This window comes from Vigna unguiculata, chromosome 5, assembly GCF_037176805.1.
Source record: "Vigna unguiculata cultivar grain cowpea cultivar isolate G323 ecotype 2 chromosome 5, ASM3717680v1, whole genome shotgun sequence".
NCBI lineage: Eukaryota > Viridiplantae > Streptophyta > Magnoliopsida > Fabales > Fabaceae > Vigna > Vigna unguiculata.
Genome location: NC_140796.1, coordinates 52,700,679 through 52,719,093, shown reverse-complemented (window position 1 = coordinate 52,719,093; position 18,415 = coordinate 52,700,679). Strand labels below are relative to the sequence as shown.

Here is an 18,415-nt window from a genome sequence, read left to right as displayed (position 1 = left end):
TCTATATTTTCTAATATCGATTTATATTACTTATCATATGATATCATCTCAAAATTATGTTTAGAAGGTCGACATCTCCTCAATCAACATTATATTATATATGTCGGCCGTGAGAGTAAAGGCAAAATTTGACTAATTAAAAATACTTAAGATTATATTACAAGACTAATTAACAAGTTCATGATTTGACTATTAAAGTGTCTTTTACAATATTTGTTTAGCAAAGTTTTGAAGGGTAGAGAACTTATTGTAAAATCTTTGTAGGATACTTTCACTCCTGCAAGAATATTCTTCGATTAAATCAAATCTTCTCATCTATGTAATGTAAATAAGAAAAATTTAACAAAATTCGATTGCAGGATTATGGAAAGTAATTCCGATGAAATATCCATGGCAAGTCAAACTTCTTGAGTAAGTCTTATCAAATAATGGTGGTCTTTTTCGCGCTTAATTATTCTAACTCCTTTGCAAGCAACCTATGATGCACAGATACGATATGTGTATCGGATACGATACGTATCCGATACGTCGATACGTTTATTTTCAAAATAATAGGATACGATATGTGATAGATATGTGATATATGAATATTGAAAAATGTACAATAATTCTTACAAATGTAATAAATATATGATTGGTAATGTGTGAATCCAAAATTTCTAATTAGAAACCAATTATTTTAGTAACCAAAACTTGGTAGCTAATGTTAGTGAACAATTTAAAAACCAATTCATAATTGAAATTATTTTAATTATCAATTTAAAAACTAATTATAATTTTTTGGAACTATTTTAGTTGTCAATTTGGTTACTATATAATGACTAATTATTTTTTGTCACTAAAATTATTCACTATTCAAAAAATTTATTGTAGTGTATTACGACTTTATAAAGTAAATACTTCATTAATAAGTATTATTAAAATATCTTAAAGTATCGGATAAGGATACGTGACCCAAGTTGAAGTATTACGTATCGGTGCATCATAGCAAGCAACTAATCATTTATTGGTTTAAAAAAATTTCTCCTCTCGTCATAAATACGAAGATTTTGCTTATAATTCTTAATTAAAAAATTGTCTCGTCTTCAATATTTTGTATCTTTACTGTTTACTAAGATTATTTAAGTGATAAATTGTAATTAAATGACACTTCAATTATTGAGTACAATTTTTTTTATTTTATTTTAAGGGTAGCAAAACACGACACTTCAATGTAATTGAAATTTTTAATTCATTAACTCATCTTGACTCGTCGTCTCCCATGGACAAGTGCATGCATTGGTCAATAACTTTTGATGTATATAATATGTGTAAAAAGTGAAAATGGTTTATTATAATTAAAATAAATAGAACTATAATCTTTTGGATTGTGACCTTATATTTTAATTATATAATCGTATAAAGTTTTACGATATTAATGCAATAAAAAAATGTAAAATGTTAGAGTTATTTTTGTTAACAGGCTATTTGATAGTTTTTTTTTATGAATATATTGAGAGATTTGATATCAATAAATGATAAACAAGTTTATATAAATAATCGAGATATCATTTTAGAAAAACAAAATTAAGAAAATGAGTTTATATTATGATTTATCTTATTCACTTTTATTTAATGTGTGACTTCCAATTCATATTAAATTCCAAACCATATATATTCTTCAAGTATGAATTTCTAGAACACTCATGTCAAGCACAAATATCTTAACCATACATGACACAATGAACCCTTAAACCTTAGAATTATTTACCTATTTTATCTCATACCCGTTCGAGTCATAACTAAGATGAAATATTGACTCGCATACTTAGTTTTTTCCCATAACAGATATTGGAGAAATTTGACACTAATAAAATGCATATAACATAATACGACACAATTCTTAACCTAAAATTACAAAATTATATTATTGATCTTCTACTTATTTATTATTGAATATTTTTTTAAAGTTATACCAAAATATATATATATATATATATCACATTAATTAATTTGAGTATATTAATGGATATAAATTTCATTTTATACGTAAATCTTATAGATTTAAATTTAAAAACGTCCACTTATATAGTAGTGTAACTTGAAGTTATCTATAGTTGATATAAAATTTAATTAAGAACAGTTAAATACATTCAAAGTAGAACACTGGTTCAACGGCAAAGCAAACACATGGCAAGAGTAATAAAGAAATAGAAACGGTGGTGTTTTTCTTGCTTGTGTTTATCTCACGAGACGGCGAAAACGACAGGAGAAACAGAATCATGTTTGAAAATATAATACGCGGTTTTCCAAATCCGGCCATGCCTGCAGTGCAGTCTATATATTCGTGCATTAAACAGAATCATCACTTCATTCTTTTTCTCCTGACATGGCATACAATGCGTTTTTTCTCACCGTTGTTGCTATCGTTACAACATTAGCATCGGTTACTCTTGCTCAACCTGTTCCTGTTGCACCTATTCTCGATGTTTCTTCTCTCAACCGAACCAGTTTTCCACCAGGATTCGTTTTCGGGACAGCTTCCGCCGCTTACCAGGTACATTACATTTGAAAATTTCTTTTATTATCATTTGAAATTATCACGTCGACAAGAGATAAGGTCAATTCACAATATATAAGTGAAGTGTAATCTTTCCTTTACAAGCCGGTTTTGTGAAGTTGAATTAGACTTAAAATCCATTTTTAATATGATATTAGAGTCCGATTAGAACCTATTCTAGTAAAATTTCTTGGATATATTGTGAGTTCATGTTTTCATATATAGTGTGTATTCGGATCTTGGTTTGTAATTGGTATGTTTTTTACGACAAATTCTCGTTAAAATCTCTCAAATAACAATACAAGTAATAAGAGTTACTGATGCAAAACTCACGATGAACCTGCTACTAATTTTCACATCTTGTGCTTGAATCTGCAAGAGAAGTAATTTTTTAGTTGTTTCTACATCTTGTTTCTGTTGGACTTATATAATTTACGATATAATTAGTAGAGGTAATTCTTGTGTAATCTTAAACTTAAACTCATTATTAATAATTAAAAGAAAAAAAGTAACCAGAAAAAGATGTGAGCTATTTTCCTGTTGTTACAAAAATGTTCACTTATTTAGTTTTTAATATTTTAATCAAATTCAATGTGTAGTGAAAGCAATTTGTTAATAGATTTTTTGTTTTGGAATGCATGAATATATATAGTATGAAGGTGCGGCGAAGGAAGGTGGCAAAGGACCCAGTGTATGGGATACTTTTACCCATAAACATCCAGGTTTTTTTTTTGGTCTATTTTTCTAGTAAAACTGATTTTTTTCCTATTTTAATTTTTTTTCTCTATTCTTGATCTATATTTGGTTTAAATAAGTTTTTTTTTTTTTTATAATTGTTTAAGAGAAAAAATTATTTCCATTTAGGATGAGATGTTTATAATTAATTTATAAATTAGAATCTAAATTAATCTCTAGTATTAACTATCAAGATTTTAGTTAACAAGAAAATAGTATTTAAATTAGTCTTTAATTTAAAATTAAAAGATAATTTAAAATTAATAATAACAAGTAGACACAACTTTGATAATTAATTTTATAAGTTTAATTCATAAACTAATTATAATTTTTTGTTCACGATAAAAGTTATTTTAAAAATTAATAAGTTTTAGTGTATAAAATGGTCTTTAACTTAGTCAATACAGTGACTAAGTATTATGATTAAAAACAATTGCAAGGAAACCAAAAACTTGATTCTGATTTTTTTTTTTGTATTTTTTAAATACTTTTCTAATTAAAATATGATTCATAATAATTGTAGTTAGTATATAAAAAATAAAGTAATATTTGTTTCGTTATTTTTTTCAAACCCACTATATATATTTTAAGCATCATGGAATTAATTGAATAATAAATGTGGAATTCTGCAGAACTGATACAAGATAGAAGCAATGGAGATGTTGCCGATGATCAATATCACCGCTATAAGGTAAAATTCAAATTTCAGACAATCTAAAAGGTCAAACATATGACATTGTGATAAAACTATTAATGGAATGAAGTATTATATAATATAGTTTTTAAGTTACATTTTTTTTATATATTTAATTACCCTTACGATTTGTTATACTTTATTAGGAAGACGTTGAAATCATGAAATACATGAACTTGGATGCATACAGATTCTCTATTTCTTGGCCAAGAATTCTTCCAAGTAAGTTAAACATTGATGATTGTTTAATTATTATCCCTTAATTATTTTTAGCGTTATGTTTAGTGTTAACCATTTTAAATGTTCTCATAAATATTCAGAAGGAAAGCTTAGTGGAGGAATAAACGAAGAAGGAGTCAAATATTATAACAACCTCATCAACGAACTGTTAGCTAAAGGTAAAAAATCCATATGTACTGTGTTTTCTTATAATATTGTTTTAATCAATTTGTATTTTAATATTTTCTTCAAGTAAGTGAACAATCACAATCACATAATTAATTTAATATTAATATTTGTAAATAATTAATTAATATTACAGGTATTGAACCATTTGTCACCCTCTTCCATTGGGATCTTCCCCAGACTTTAGAAGACGAGTACGGTGGCTTCCTAAGTCCACGCATTATGTAAGTCATACAAAATTTAATAATTATTAATCCAATTATTGCTATTATTATATTTACATATATGACTACATGATGTGTATGTGGATTTTCTTATAGAATCAATTATTCCATCTATTCTAAATAATTTTTCTTTTAATATGCTATTTTAAAAATGATTTTATTAAAAATTACCTTACTTTTATTTGTTTATGAATAAATATCTATTGGATAGATATCAGTTTATTAATGATAGTTATTATATATGTAATTTTTTCTTTCACTCTTTTTCCACTATTTCTCAATACAAACATGCAACATAATATACGATTATTTTTCAGAAATGACTTCGAAGATTTCGCAGAAGTTTGCTTTAAAGAGTTTGGAGACAGAGTGAAATATTGGATCACTATAAATGAACCATGGACTTATAGTACATTCGGCTATGCAACTGGACTGATGCCACCAAATCGATGTTCTAAATGGTTAGATCCAAAATGTGTTCATGGTGATTCTGGAAAAGAACCTTATTTAGTTTCACATCACCTTCTCCTTGCTCATGCAGCCACTGTCAAAGTATACAGAAAAAAATATCAGGTTCATCACACAACTTTCACAATAACTGTTACATTTATTTTTAAGATTTACTCATAGTTCCAAATAGTGATAACAACAGGATGGTAGATACGGATATTAGCTCTCTCATACTCTATCCTGGATAAATATTCATTATGTACCCCTATCCATATCCGTACGGGTATCCATGCGAATACCCGTATATTTTTCTAATATCCATAGATATTCATGGGTACCTGCAGGTATTTACAAAAGAAAATTTTAATATTTAAAAATATATTTTAATTATAAATTCAAATAAAAATAGAATGAATAATATTTATAAATTTCAAAAAAAGTGCAAATAACTCATTTAAGTAGTGCTGGATGACAATTTACAAAGAAACGAAGATTTTTTAAAATCAATTGATAAAAAATAACCCATTCAATTTCTATGTATTAATGTTTTAATCATTTTTTTAGTTTTTTTTTAATTTAAATTAAATTATAGCAGGTACATGTATTCACGGGTACGGATACTATAATACCCGTACTCACTCCGTTAACATACGGGTATAAAAAAAATACTCGTACCCGTTATCCATTTACAATATTCATTTCTTATCCGTTGCGGATTTTATTCGTAAATACTTGCGGATTTAGATTTTTTCTACATCCCTAATTTCAGTGGAAAAATAAACAAAGCACTTTATTTATCTCTACTATTATTACTAACACCGTGAAAACTCTTTACACAGGTATATCAAAAAGGAGTGATAGGCATAACCCTTGTGTCTAATTGGTTTGAACCATTGTCTGATACCAAATTAGATAAAACTGCTTCTGAGCGAGCTCTAGATTTCATGTTGGGATGGTGAGTACATAATTTCATCTAAAAGTTCCAATTTTGAATTCTTATTTGCTTTGTAATGTATACTTGTAATAATGGTCACAAACATAAATCACTTAACTCATTAACAACAGCAAAAATCTCAAATTGAATAGTTCCATTTGTACAATTTTCTTAGGTTTGTGGGACCATTAACATCAGGAAAATATCCACAAAGCATGCGTTCTCTTGTCGGTAATCGATTACCACAATTCTCCCAACAACAAACGAAACTCGTGAATGGTTCATTTGATTTTATTGGATTAAACTATTACACCTCTAATTATGCTACACATGCACCTAAGTTAGGTAATGTCAAACCTAATTACAACACAGATGCCAATACCAATCTTACAAGTAAGATTTTTGTTTTATCTATTATTTCTGTACATTGATATCTATATTTTACACACACGGGTGTGTTTTGATTTTGATGATATATTTGTTTTTTGGGAGTAGCTGAACGGAACGGGATTCCAATAGGTCCAACGGTACGTGTCCATTGCCATGTTAAATTACTTAGCTACATGTGATTAACTTATTTTATTATATTAATTATATATGTAACTTTTATTTATTGTATTTGTAGGCTGCTTCAAGCTGGTTGTATGTGTATCCCAAAGGCATTAGAGAATTATTGTTGTACATTAAACAAAAGTACAACAATCCATTAATTTACATAACTGAAAATGGTAATTGCATTAAATTTATATTTATTTTTTTACTGTCAATTTTATGAGATTGAAATAAGTTTAAAATATGATTATGGGATAAAAATAGATAAGATGAATAATGAATAATAGATAAATATAATGACTTATATATTTATTATTTTAAGTTTTTAAGTTATAAATGATGTTAATCATTTACATAGATTTGACTTGTATTTTAGGTTTTAATGAGGATGTTTATGATTCATTGATACCAAATTGGTATTTTAAATTTCTTTGAAGAACCTAATGTAAAATAAATCTATACACTATATTAAAGAATTGTAAGTGGTAATTTTAACGTTTACGTTTGATGCTCTATGGTCAGACGTAAATTTATGTCTGACATAGGCCGTCAGACATAAATTTACGTGAGACTGCAGTCAGAAGTCAACTGGTGATATTTATGTTTTGATTCTAATGCATCAGATGTAAAAATTTAATCATTTATTTAAAATTTGTTACCAGTCATTTTTAATGTCTGATTCTTTTGCATGAGACGTAAAATCATAGACGTTAATTGTCTATTTTATGTTATCGATATGATTTTTTTTTTCTTTTACTTACACGTTATGTTATGTATAACACTTTTTATACGTAGGTGTTGATGAGTTCAATGATCCAACGCTATCATTGGAAGAGTCTCTTCTAGATACTTTGAGGATAGACTATCACTATCGTCATTTATTTTATCTTCTTTCAGCGATTAGGTAATTGCTTCTTTTTCTTCGTTCCTTTTTCTTTTTAATATTTGAAAAGTATTTTAGTTATAAATCTTATTTTATTTTATTTTATTTGCATTACAAGGGACGGCGTGAATATAAAAGGATATTTTGCATGGTCATTACTCGACAACTTTGAATGGAACAGTGGTTATACTTTGAGATTTGGAATCAACTTTGTGGATTACAAGAATGGCTTGAAGCGATATCAAAAACTCTCGGCAAAATGGTTCAAGAATTTTCTAGAAAAATATTAGAATTTATGTGCCTTACACTTCCAACTAAATGATGTAATGAAGTACAACTTATTATAGCTTTGCACTTTTCCAAATCAAAAATTACAACTCTTTAATTATTTTCCTTTCTATCTTTCTGGTATTTGAGATGAAGATGGAAAGGGATGAAAAATGCGAAGAGAGTGGAAAGTGAAGTTTTTTAAATAGAGAGAAAGTGAATAAAATATAAATAAAATGAGAAAAAAAGTTGCAAAATACTGAATTAATGTGGTAAAAGAAGAATAAAGTAAGTTATAAAAATACCCTTAATTTGATTTTAACAAAAATTAATTAATTACAAAGTAATTAATTTATAAAATTGAAAATAACATTTAAATTTCTTTTATTTGATAACATTTAAATTAATAGATTTGAACAATATTTAATTTTTTTTAACATAATGTTATGTTTCCAACTTGTTAATATCCATTTTGCGAGGAAAAAAAAACTAGTATCAACTAGAGTCATTACAAATTTGATGACCAGCTTAAATCATGAACGAAATACAGTAATTTCTACCTTCTTACTTATGGGTGTCTTTATGACATACAAATGTAATTAATTTCCAACAATAAAAATACTCTAATATTTGAATTGGTGTATTGAACAATTTAATTTTACAATTTCAACTTCAATGAAATTTTAAATTCTTATAATTAGAATTTAAAAACATTAAATAATAAAATTCTATCGATAAAAGATATGGGATGAATCATACATGTAAAGATGAAAAAAGTTTTGGATCGAGTACAATTTGTTTTGTTACTTGTTGAGTTTTTGTGAAAAGTATTCACTTTTTTATATTTATGGACACTAAATGTTTTCATATTTTATTTTCTTAAAATTTTAAATAAAATTATTTAAAAATAAATACTTAAAATATAAATTTAAATAAAACATTAAATTTTAAGTAAAATTCTAATCAAATTATTAAATAAAATATTAATTCAAATTTAAATAATAAATTTAATTGAGCTGTGTTAAGATATAAATTTTAAAAAATTATTTCTTATAAAATAATTACAATTTCATAGATTTAAATAAAAAATAAAAAATATATGAACTCAAATAATTAACATTTCTTTCATTAATAATTATTTTAACTACTTAAATTTAAAAAAAAAAAAACTCAAATAAAATTTATTTATAATTATTACAGGCATTGTAATATATACTACAAAAATAAATAATTATAATGGAGGTTTACTAGTTCGGGTTAAAAAACTTCTAGTAGAAAAAAAGACATAGGAGAGGTTTTAGAAACCTTTGTTAATCATCGGGGTAAAACCTAGTAAAATTATTTTCACCTTATTCTTTTATTATTTTTCTTCATGAATTTAAAAAATTTTAATTTGGCTATATAGTTATTCCTTTGCTCGTTATCGGTGTGTCTCCTTAATAGGAAGAAAAGCAAATCATTCCTCTTCACTTTTGCTTAGGGAAAGTGCGTACCTCCCTTTTATCTCCATGCTTTCGATATCATTTTTGTTTCTGATTTCATCTCTTTGATTTCGTCTCTCTACATTTGATCTTCCGATTTCGATCAAGGTAAAATGTGTTCGCTCAAGGTAAATGCTGATTTTGCTTGTACTCGGAAGATGTTTGCTCTTTCGATTTCATCGTTCTTCCTGGAATCAGGTAATGAATACCGTTGTCCTGCCTTCAATTTCGTCATAGCTATATTGATTTCATTCCCATTATTTCAGTTTAGTCTCAATTCAATTTCGTCTCTCTGATTTTTAGTGTGCCTCTCACCTTCTTCCTGCTTGTTTGAAACTCAAGGTAATAGTTCCTGCTTTCATTTTCAATGTTCCTCTTACCATTTTGTTTCCATAGTTTTTATTTAAATGTAATATTCTAATACAAGTCCATATAAAGACGTGTGTTTGATTGAGAAATAGTACTATAGTAATGGTTATTCACTTGCTTTTCTCCTTCTCTCTTCTCTTGCTATGTGCCTAATTGAAAAAAAGTCAAATACATTTGTTCAGTTGTTTTGTAAATGAAGTTGATCTTGATGTATGCTCCAATTTTTCTAACTTGATGTACTAGTATTACTGTGTTTGGTTTAGTTTCTCATGAAGAAAATAGTTGTTTCTCCAATACTTTTACATGTTTGGATAACTTTGTAGGGTTAAAAAAAAAAACAAACTTCTAGTTTTGTCTGCTTTCTACATCATCACAAGAAATTCTCACATACACTCCTTGTCAATTTAATTAAAATGTACTTACAGCACAAATTCTTTAAATTGTTATGTAAATACATACCGTGTAATGCTTTATTTTGAAATTAAAATTTATGGTATAACAATATTGTAAGACAATGTGGGTTATTCTTAAATTAGTATGAATTAAGCTGGAGTTGTGCTTGGTGTGAATTTTGATAATTTTCATGACAATTGATGAACTTTTGTAGGTGTTATCTACAATATTAGTGTCTACAACCTATGTTTACTCATATCCATATCATCAATAAACAGATAAATAAATACTCATATTTATTACCATTAAAATATCTATTTAATATATCATAAATTTTACATAAAAAAATTTGTATATACAAATTATTTTTTATCTCTAATTATATTTGCATATATAGACATAATATAAATTTGCCTCAAAGTTTCTTTTTCTCTATCAATCTAGCTATATTTATGTACCCTATAATCAAATATACTTACTACATGCCTTACTTCACCCTACTTTTGTGGATTAAAACAAGTGGAAAGTATTTCTTTTAATATTGTTTATATATAAAACATCATATGCTTTCTCTATTTCTATGAAATAACTTCACCTAATACATTTTATGGAATCTTCTATTTTAACCACATTTTTTAGTTAACAATAGTTAATTTTGAAATATTATTTAAGAAATCAAATGTACCTTTTTCGGATACCGGATACCCGATTTATTAATTGTAAAATTACAGTGAAAAGTTATAATTGCTAGCCACAAGATAAGACTTAATTACATAAAACTACAATGTTTATAAAAAATCAATCATCAATATTTGTATTCCAACTTTCGGTTTCGTTTGAGTTTATTTAATCACCTTTTTAACCAGAAAAAAAATATATTATTTTTTGTTTTTAATTATCCAAAAAATAAATAAAAAATAAGTTGGTGAAGAAAGTAGTTTTCAAAAACAAAAGTTCTATGAAAAATATTTTTTATAATTAATTGAAACTAAATATAAGTAATGCCTTTTCTTTTTCCAAAATTTATTTATTAATAATCACTTTTCTCAAGAATACTTTATTTTAAATTTAAACAAAGAACTAATCCAATTTATTTTACACAAGTGTTTAACAGTGTTCAAGATTTGTAGTTAGTCTATTTAAGAATTTTTGTATCATTCATTGTTTCTATTATTAAAGAGTTTATTATTTATATTTTTCTACATTTCTAATCAATAAAATAATTCATTTAAAATAAAATTTATTTCTTATTTTTTATTAATTCAATTTTAATTTATTGTTTAAAATAATTATATAAAATTGCTAAAAATATATATAAATAACTTGAATATATTTTTATTATAAAAATAATTAAAAAAGAATGATTTAATTTTATAAAATAAAATATTTATAATAATTTAATTATATTTTTATAATTTAAAATTAATTTAACAAATATATTATACATATAATTTTTAAAATCCATACTTACAAATTCAACATATTAAGGAAACTCTTAATGATGATTGATTTTGAAAAAGTTAACCATAATTAATTGTTATTCCACAAATTTAATACGTATCTTTATCATCTAAAACTAGACATTAATAACATTTAAATTTAATTACAATGTATTGATAACACAAAAAAAAAGAAGTATACTATCATCTACAAATAAATTATCCTCTGTAGTAAGTTTATGACCTCTTATAACAGTTCATTAAAAAATTAAACTTCGATGACTTTTAATAATGTAAAAATATGTATGAAAATTAAATCGCAACATTCTCAAATAGACAAGAAAAAATAATTTTAGTTTCTTGACAAAAATTGTACAACACAAAACATTTGGCAAATTCAATTTCAAATTTCAGTGTAAGTCAAAGACTTTCACTCACATTAGTTTTGGAATATGCAACAGTGGTGCACGGGAACAGAAGGAGACTTTGGTTGGCGGGAAATAACAATGAATTTTATAAAGAAAATACCTTGACGATGCTGATTGCAGAGCAGACAGTAGAGTATACCAATTATCATGGATCTTGGCCGTCCAAGTATCAGGAATCAGCGATCGAAGTATAATAGCCGTTGATCAAGAGATTCTGTTTGGCGACTGACCATGGCAGCGTGATCCGCACTGCGGACGATACCACTGGATCGCGTGCACGACAAATTCAACTATTTCCTGTATTTTCAGCTTAGAACCCTAGCGCTGGCTGGGTGCAGGAGCCAGCTGAATCGAAGTTACTCACTCTCTCATTCTCAGCTTCTGATTCCAAATCTGAACTCAACGGCTCCTTGGAAATAATTCAAGATTCTAGGGCAAAATTTCAATGGATGGAATTAGCGATGAAAGCCCAACTGAAACTAAGAAAACCAAGTCAAAGACCCCTCGAAAATCGAAGGAAACTCTTCTGAAGCAGAGTCTCTCTCTCTCCATGTTGCAATTTCTGTTTAATTTCATAGCATTTGTCCTTTGAGACTGATTATTATTGTTTCTGTTTACTTTGTAGAATCTCCTGCTGAGTTCTTCGCGGAGAACAAGAACATTGCAGGATTTGATAACGTACTTCAATTATGTTTTTTATTTGTTATACTCAAGCAATTTTGTGATATTCTTTTTGTGTGTATGTTTTCTCTGAAATTATGTGGATTTAACTACAGCCTGGAAAATCTCTTTACACTACTGTTAGAGAGCTTGTGGAAAACTCACTTGACTCGGCGGAATCCATATCGGAGCTTCCCGTGGTCGAAATTACTATGTAAGTGTGCAAGGACAAGTATGATGAATGATGAACTAGTAAATGTGCTAATGTGAACATGCGGTTTTTCTTAAAGTGTATCAATTTCTTTGATGCTGGCTTGGTTGTTGTAGAGAGGAGATAGGAAAAAGCAAATTTAATTCCATGATTGGTCTTGTTGATCGTGAACGTGTTGATGCTGCTTTGTATGACGATTATGAAACTGAGAAGGCTCGTGAGGTGTGTTTAATTTTGTGTCGTTACATTGATTGTGGACTTCTTGTTCTGATATATACTGACCTGGATTAAACTCTGTGATCGGGCTTGGTTAGTATAATTTGTTTCACAGTAAAAAATTAGAAATTATTATCTTGGTTCATTCATAGAAACAAGTAGTTGCAATTGAGTAGACTATAGGAGAAATGCTCTCTAGATAGGGTTCTGTTTGACATAATAGCTTCTCATGCAGAAACGACTAGCAAAAGAGGCTAGAGCTCAAGAAATGCAGGCAAAGAATGCGGCCCTGGGAAAGAAAGTGAAAGAAACTCACGCTCCAAAGGTTGGCAAAGGTCGAGGTGAGGCTTCGTTTTACAGAGTTACATGCAAGGTGCGTGTGGTTTCTGCCTCAGGGCTTACTCTATGATACCGTGTTGATATGCATCATCTTTATTTGTTGATTTTGATTTGGTCAGCTGAACCGTTTGATCAGATTTTGAATCCAGTTTGAAAATTTTCCCATTTTCTGTCGTATCAATCTCATTCCTGTTAGTAGACAGTTTGTAGACAGTCTCATTATTGTTACTAATTGCAGGATAATGGAAAGGGAATGCCACATGATGACATCCCAAATATGTTTGGTCGGGGTCAGTCAATTTCTTCTTGCATTAGTTATCTGCAATCAAGATGTTTTGAAATTGCAGTTGTAATTTTGTTCATAGGAACTAGAAACCTCATTCGCTGTATGCTTGTCTATTCATGCAGTTCTATCTGGGACAAAATATGGCTTGAAACAGACACGGGGAAAGTTTGGTCTTGGTGCAAAGATGGTATTGATTGACAACAGGCACTAGTTTATATATTATTTCGCTCTGTTTTTGTTACAGCTGGCAACTTTTCAGTAGAAGTTGTATTATATACTGGTTTCGCTTGGCCATATTAATCAGGTTTTTAATGTATACAGGCATTAATATGGTCGAAAATGAGTACAGGGCTTCCTATTGAGATCTCTTCTTCAATGAGGAACCAAAATTATATTTCATTTTGCAGGCTGGATATTGACATTCATAAGTATGACTTTATTTTAAGTACTTTTATGAATTAATACTTAAACTCCTTCCAACTAAACAAATGCTTCAATTTTCAGGAATATACCCCATGTTCATTTACATGAAAAACGGGAGAATAAGGAACACTGGCGAGGAGCTGAAATTCAAGTTGTCATAGAAGGGAACTGGACAACTTACCGTGTATGTAATGCCTGTTTGATGAAATTTGAATAATTTCACTCCAAACTCTAGATATAATTAAGCGGTTCCATAAATAAACTGTTATCATGCTTATTGATTTCATTGAAAGAATACTTGTGGTCATGTTTCATTAATGTGACCTCCTTTGTTTGTATATGCAGTCAAAAATATTGCATTACATGAGACAAATGGCTGTCATCACTCCTTATGCACAATTTCTATTTAAATTTGTGTCAGATGCCCCTGAGTATGTATATATATCTTTTCAGATTCTGTCCCCAAATCAACTTGCACAATCTTCTTATACAAGCTGTTCTCTTTGGCAGCAAGAATGTCTCTGTAAGATTTGCTCGCAGAACAGATGTAATGCCACCCATTCCTATGGAGACAAAGCATCATCCATCTTCTGTTGATTTACTGCTAATTAAACGACTTATTACTGAAACATCAAAGCAGAATCTTTTACAGTTTCTTCAGCATGAATTTGTAAATATCAATAAATCTTATGCTGAAAGATTAATAGGTGAGGAAAAACAGTAATTTTATTAATAATTTGTTGGATATTTTTTATTCTTATTGAGCAGATAGTCTTCTGAAGCAGCACCTTATATGGTAGTTACGTAATCCAGTTAACTGTTTGGATTCATCATTCTTATAGAATTGATGAAATTGGTATTTGGTTAGGCAAAGGGAAAGATTATAGTAAGCTAAGGTTCTCCACTTAACCATAGTCAGTTATCCCTGATGTAAAATTCTGCAATAAGTGTAGAAAGAAGATATTTCTGGCTCTCTTTGTTGATATTGAAATATGGGAATGCTTAAGGGTCTTTTTTCTTAATTGCATTCCCTTTTCCTTCCTAAATTAGTGAGGGGTTAAGTTGCCTGCTGCGGCTCTGTTATATGTGTATATTTTTTTTCTTGACATGTTTCAATGTGTATATGTTATAGATGCTAGATATGTTTTCTATTTCATTCTGTACTCTCTTTATCAGGAGAAATGGGTACAGACTTCAGCGTAAAAACGCCTGTGAAGTCTCTAACTTCACAGCAATTAGTACGCATTCATCAGTTGCTTCGGCAAGCCAAGTTTGATGATCCTAGTGGTCATGTAAGTATGTAGTCTGTATCATGAGCCCCTTTTATTTATATTTTATCATTCATTTTTCCATTATTATTTGTTATATTATATTCCTTACTTCTGTCATTTTATGTGTCCATATTACCTATTTTCAGTGTCTTAGCCCTGCTGGTGAATACAATCTTCGATTAGGAATTATAAAAGAGCTGCACCCGGACATGGTTGCTACTTATTCAGGCAGGTAGTGGTTCAGTATCAAAGTTTTTCTACATGTTTCTCTTATCTCAAATTATTACTTCTTGGAACTTCCTGATCTCTTAATTTTGTATCCTTGATATTGATCATCTTGAGTCTTTAGCATACTTGTGACTCTATTTGTTGGAAGTTCTAAAGGGTAAATCGAGCCATTATGCTAGGGCCCATGAGGGATCTCTTGGTTTTGGTTGTGGTTGAATTTTCTGGTAATTCATAATGATTTAAAGCTAATTTCTTCTGCCATTGATGCACAGTGCTCAAGTTTTTGAAGGTCACCCATTCATTGTGGAAGCTGGAGTCAGTGTAGGAGGAAAAAATGTCAAGCAAGTTAGTTTCAATTCCAAAAATAGTTATGTTTGACAATAGATTTGAAATACATGTGTTAAATTTACCGTATAATCTTTAAACAATAGCTGGAGATAGAGTGAAAGGCTATAAAAGCTGTAATAAACATGGAAAAGAATATGTAATAGAAAATAAACCTTTTGTTTGATATGCAAAAGGATTGGACTCGTACTGTTTTATGTTCTTTTTCCTTGTTTGTGTTTTAACATACTCCTTTTCTATAAAGAAAAAAAACTAATTTAACTTCTGATTATTGTGTTATTGTTTGATTGCCGCCACCGTCTTAAATTAGGTGTTGTTGGGTCATTCTTGGTCAACTGAACAATGTTAGGAGCTAGTTATGAAGAAATGTTTCATTCTGCTATTAGAAAATGGCAATAGTTTCGGTGACAGAATATATAATACTTGTTTCCAGGGTCTGAATATATTTCGATTTGCCAATAGAATTCCTCTACTTTTTGAGCAAGGTGCCGATGTTGTTACCAGGACCGCGCATAAAAGGATTAAGTAAGTATACACATAAAAGCATATGATTTATTTTGCCTCTCTAATTATTGTTTTGTTTGGATGAGAGAACAAAATGAGAATAAAAAGAAAGAAAAGGAGAAAATAATGGTATACGATGTTGTTTGGATGAAGAGGAAAGAAAATATAATCTTGTTATGAAGAGGCGAGGGTATAAATGATGTTAGGAATTAGAAGTGAATACTTTTTAAAGATCAGTCCTGCTATATTTTTTCTTTCTTGCCAAAGCCATTTGTTCCAAGTAGTGTGTTATGATAAGGTGACAGAATAAGGGTCAATAATTGCTTCCAAAATTCTCTGGCGTCACAAGGCAACCATAACCTATGAAATCCTGTTGTTAAATACTTTTTCAGCTGGAGTAGTTACAAAATCAATCAGATACAAGATAAGATTGGTGTCTTTGTAAGCATTGTGAGCACAAAAATTCCTTTCAAAGGAACTGGGAAAGAATACATTGGAGATGACATAACTGATATTGCTTCTGCTGTCAAGGTTCGAAGTTTTTAATTTGCAACTGTTCAATTTTTGCTATGTAAAATAAACTAACAGCTTTTATTTTTGCTGTATCTCTAGTATGCTATTCAGCAATGCTGTGTCCAATTAAAATCCAAGATTGTGAAAAAGATGCAGGCCCGTGAGCAGCAGGAGAGGAAACGAAATCTCAGCAGGTATGCCAAAGTTTTATTTGTCCCTCTCATAATTCCAGCAATCTCTGAACGATGATACATTTTTTTAAGTATGAAATAAAATATAAGTCCTACCAATTGGCAGGTATATCCCCGATGCTTCTGGTGCAGTATACAACGTTTTGAAAGAAATGACACAGTTACATGCGGCAAAGAAGATTCGTTATGGGGATGATGATGTAGAACTACTGAGAAAAGTCTCAGAGAATTTGATTACTAAGGAAACATTGTGTGAAAAGCTTGCTAAACATGTTGAACAGGTAAGCTATCTGGCGGCGTGTGTGAGTGTGAATATTTCTTCGTTTTCTTCGTATATATAAACTAAAGGGATACCTCAACCTGAATAGATGTAAGTGTCAGAGTGGCAGTAAATGGATCTAGTGGAACAACTCTTATCATACGAGTATGTCCACCTTAAAGTTAAAATATAGATTTAGTTTTGGTTGTATATAAAATAAGGGGTTGCTTGAAGAACTTCGAAATTAGCGTCATAAAACCTGTTCGTCTTTTTTCTTGGGCAACAGAAATCGTTTCTCTCGATCACATAACTTTTCTATTCATTCTGGATTATCTGCGTAACTGCTTATTAGCTTTACTTGAGTTCGTCTTTTAGGGAAACAACTATACCTTTTGCTTACACATGAAATGAAGCTTTTAGGCAATACCCCCTAGGATTCTCTCCTAAATAGACTATGAACCGAGTTCATACAATGAACAGAAGATAAAAGACGGGCTAGGTGTACTTGAATTTTGATTTATTCATCAAATTTTGTACATAATTTCTGTATGCAGGTGGACTATGAAATGGCATTGGAGTATGCCACGCAGAGTGGGGTGAGCGAGGAACCCAGAGATTCAATATACATACAATCATTGGATGGTGAAAATAAGATGATCGACCTACAGACTCCATTTTTTGTTTTCAGAGTCTTTCAGTAGGATTAGAAGATTGATTTGATGATGAAAGGAAATGAAAGGGAAGATGATTTTCCCAAATTAAATTTATATCGTGGTACAAGAAATAACAATTATTGTATCTATTCTTTTCAATTGTAACAAATACCAATAAGATTGATAAGATATTGCATTGTGTTCTGAAATAGTGTTTTCTGGTGCGTGCCTTTATAGTGCAAGAATTTGAATAATGACTCAACTCAACCCACTAAGAACAAGGTTCTTGGCCAGTGAAAACAAAAGCTGATAGCAGTTTATTGTGAGGCTGTTTCTTCCTGCATCCCCATCAAATATGTGAGTTTCTAGATTTTATTTTCCTGAACACTAGTCAGTAGTATTAATATCTTTTCAGAAGACACTAATCAATAGTACTAATATTTTGAATAACTTAAGTAGTAACATCTGCTTGCAATAAAGATGTATAAAAATTCCAATTACATAACTCTGTTTTTGGTACAAA

At 29.1% G+C, this 18,415-nt stretch overlaps 2 protein-coding genes across 3 annotated transcripts; both read left to right on the top strand.

Annotated features, from left to right (window-relative positions):
• The first annotated feature begins 2,338 nt into the window (after window positions 1-2,338).
• On the top strand, window positions 2,339-7,804 carry LOC114186170 (beta-glucosidase 13-like). Its single transcript, XM_028074196.2, has 13 exons — window positions 2,339-2,536; window positions 3,192-3,261; window positions 3,907-3,965; window positions 4,115-4,190; window positions 4,289-4,366; window positions 4,510-4,597; window positions 4,915-5,170; window positions 5,887-6,002; window positions 6,157-6,374; window positions 6,477-6,508; window positions 6,607-6,709; window positions 7,329-7,437; window positions 7,535-7,804. The coding sequence occupies exons 1-13, from the start codon at window positions 2,369-2,371 to the stop codon at window positions 7,704-7,706; spliced, it is 1,545 nt and encodes a 514-aa protein (XP_027929997.1). The 5' UTR covers window positions 2,339-2,368; the 3' UTR covers window positions 7,707-7,804.
• Window positions 7,805-11,933: 4,129 nt separating this feature from the next.
• Window positions 11,934-18,233, top strand: TOP6B (topoisomerase 6 subunit B). 2 transcript variants are annotated; one of them, XR_014995430.1, is made up of 20 exons: window positions 11,934-12,329; window positions 12,419-12,471; window positions 12,570-12,667; window positions 12,781-12,886; window positions 13,116-13,253; window positions 13,458-13,509; window positions 13,628-13,692; window positions 13,827-13,933; window positions 14,010-14,112; window positions 14,274-14,359; window positions 14,439-14,635; window positions 15,105-15,220; window positions 15,346-15,431; window positions 15,700-15,772; window positions 16,206-16,297; window positions 16,669-16,807; window positions 16,889-16,983; window positions 17,087-17,261; window positions 17,794-18,013; window positions 18,130-18,233. XR_014995430.1 is itself a non-coding variant. In XM_028073432.2 (19 exons), the coding sequence occupies exons 1-19, from the start codon at window positions 12,239-12,241 to the stop codon at window positions 17,938-17,940; spliced, it is 2,019 nt and encodes a 672-aa protein (XP_027929233.1). In that variant the 5' UTR covers window positions 11,934-12,238; the 3' UTR covers window positions 17,941-18,101. The 2 variants fall into 2 exon arrangements, 1 of the variants encoding a protein (XP_027929233.1); XM_028073432.2 differs by lacking the exon at window positions 18,130-18,233 and having other exon boundaries at window positions 17,794-18,101.
• The last annotated feature ends 182 nt before the right edge of the window (window positions 18,234-18,415 follow it).

Coding starts and splice junctions, on each gene's coding strand:
- LOC114186170 (XM_028074196.2), top strand. CDS start 2,369: ATGGCATACAATGCGTTTTTTCTCACCGTTGTTGCTATCGTTACAACA. Junction 3,262..3,906: donor TTTTACCCATAAACATCCAG/GTTTTTTTTTTG, acceptor GGAATTCTGCAG/AACTGATACAAGATAGAAGC. Junction 6,710..7,328: donor AATTTACATAACTGAAAATG/GTAATTGCATTA, acceptor TTTTATACGTAG/GTGTTGATGAGTTCAATGAT.
- TOP6B (XM_028073432.2), top strand. CDS start 12,239: ATGGATGGAATTAGCGATGAAAGCCCAACTGAAACTAAGAAAACCAAG. Junction 13,510..13,627: donor CCCAAATATGTTTGGTCGGG/GTCAGTCAATTT, acceptor CTATTCATGCAG/TTCTATCTGGGACAAAATAT. Junction 14,636..15,104: donor TTATGCTGAAAGATTAATAG/GTGAGGAAAAAC, acceptor TCTCTTTATCAG/GAGAAATGGGTACAGACTTC.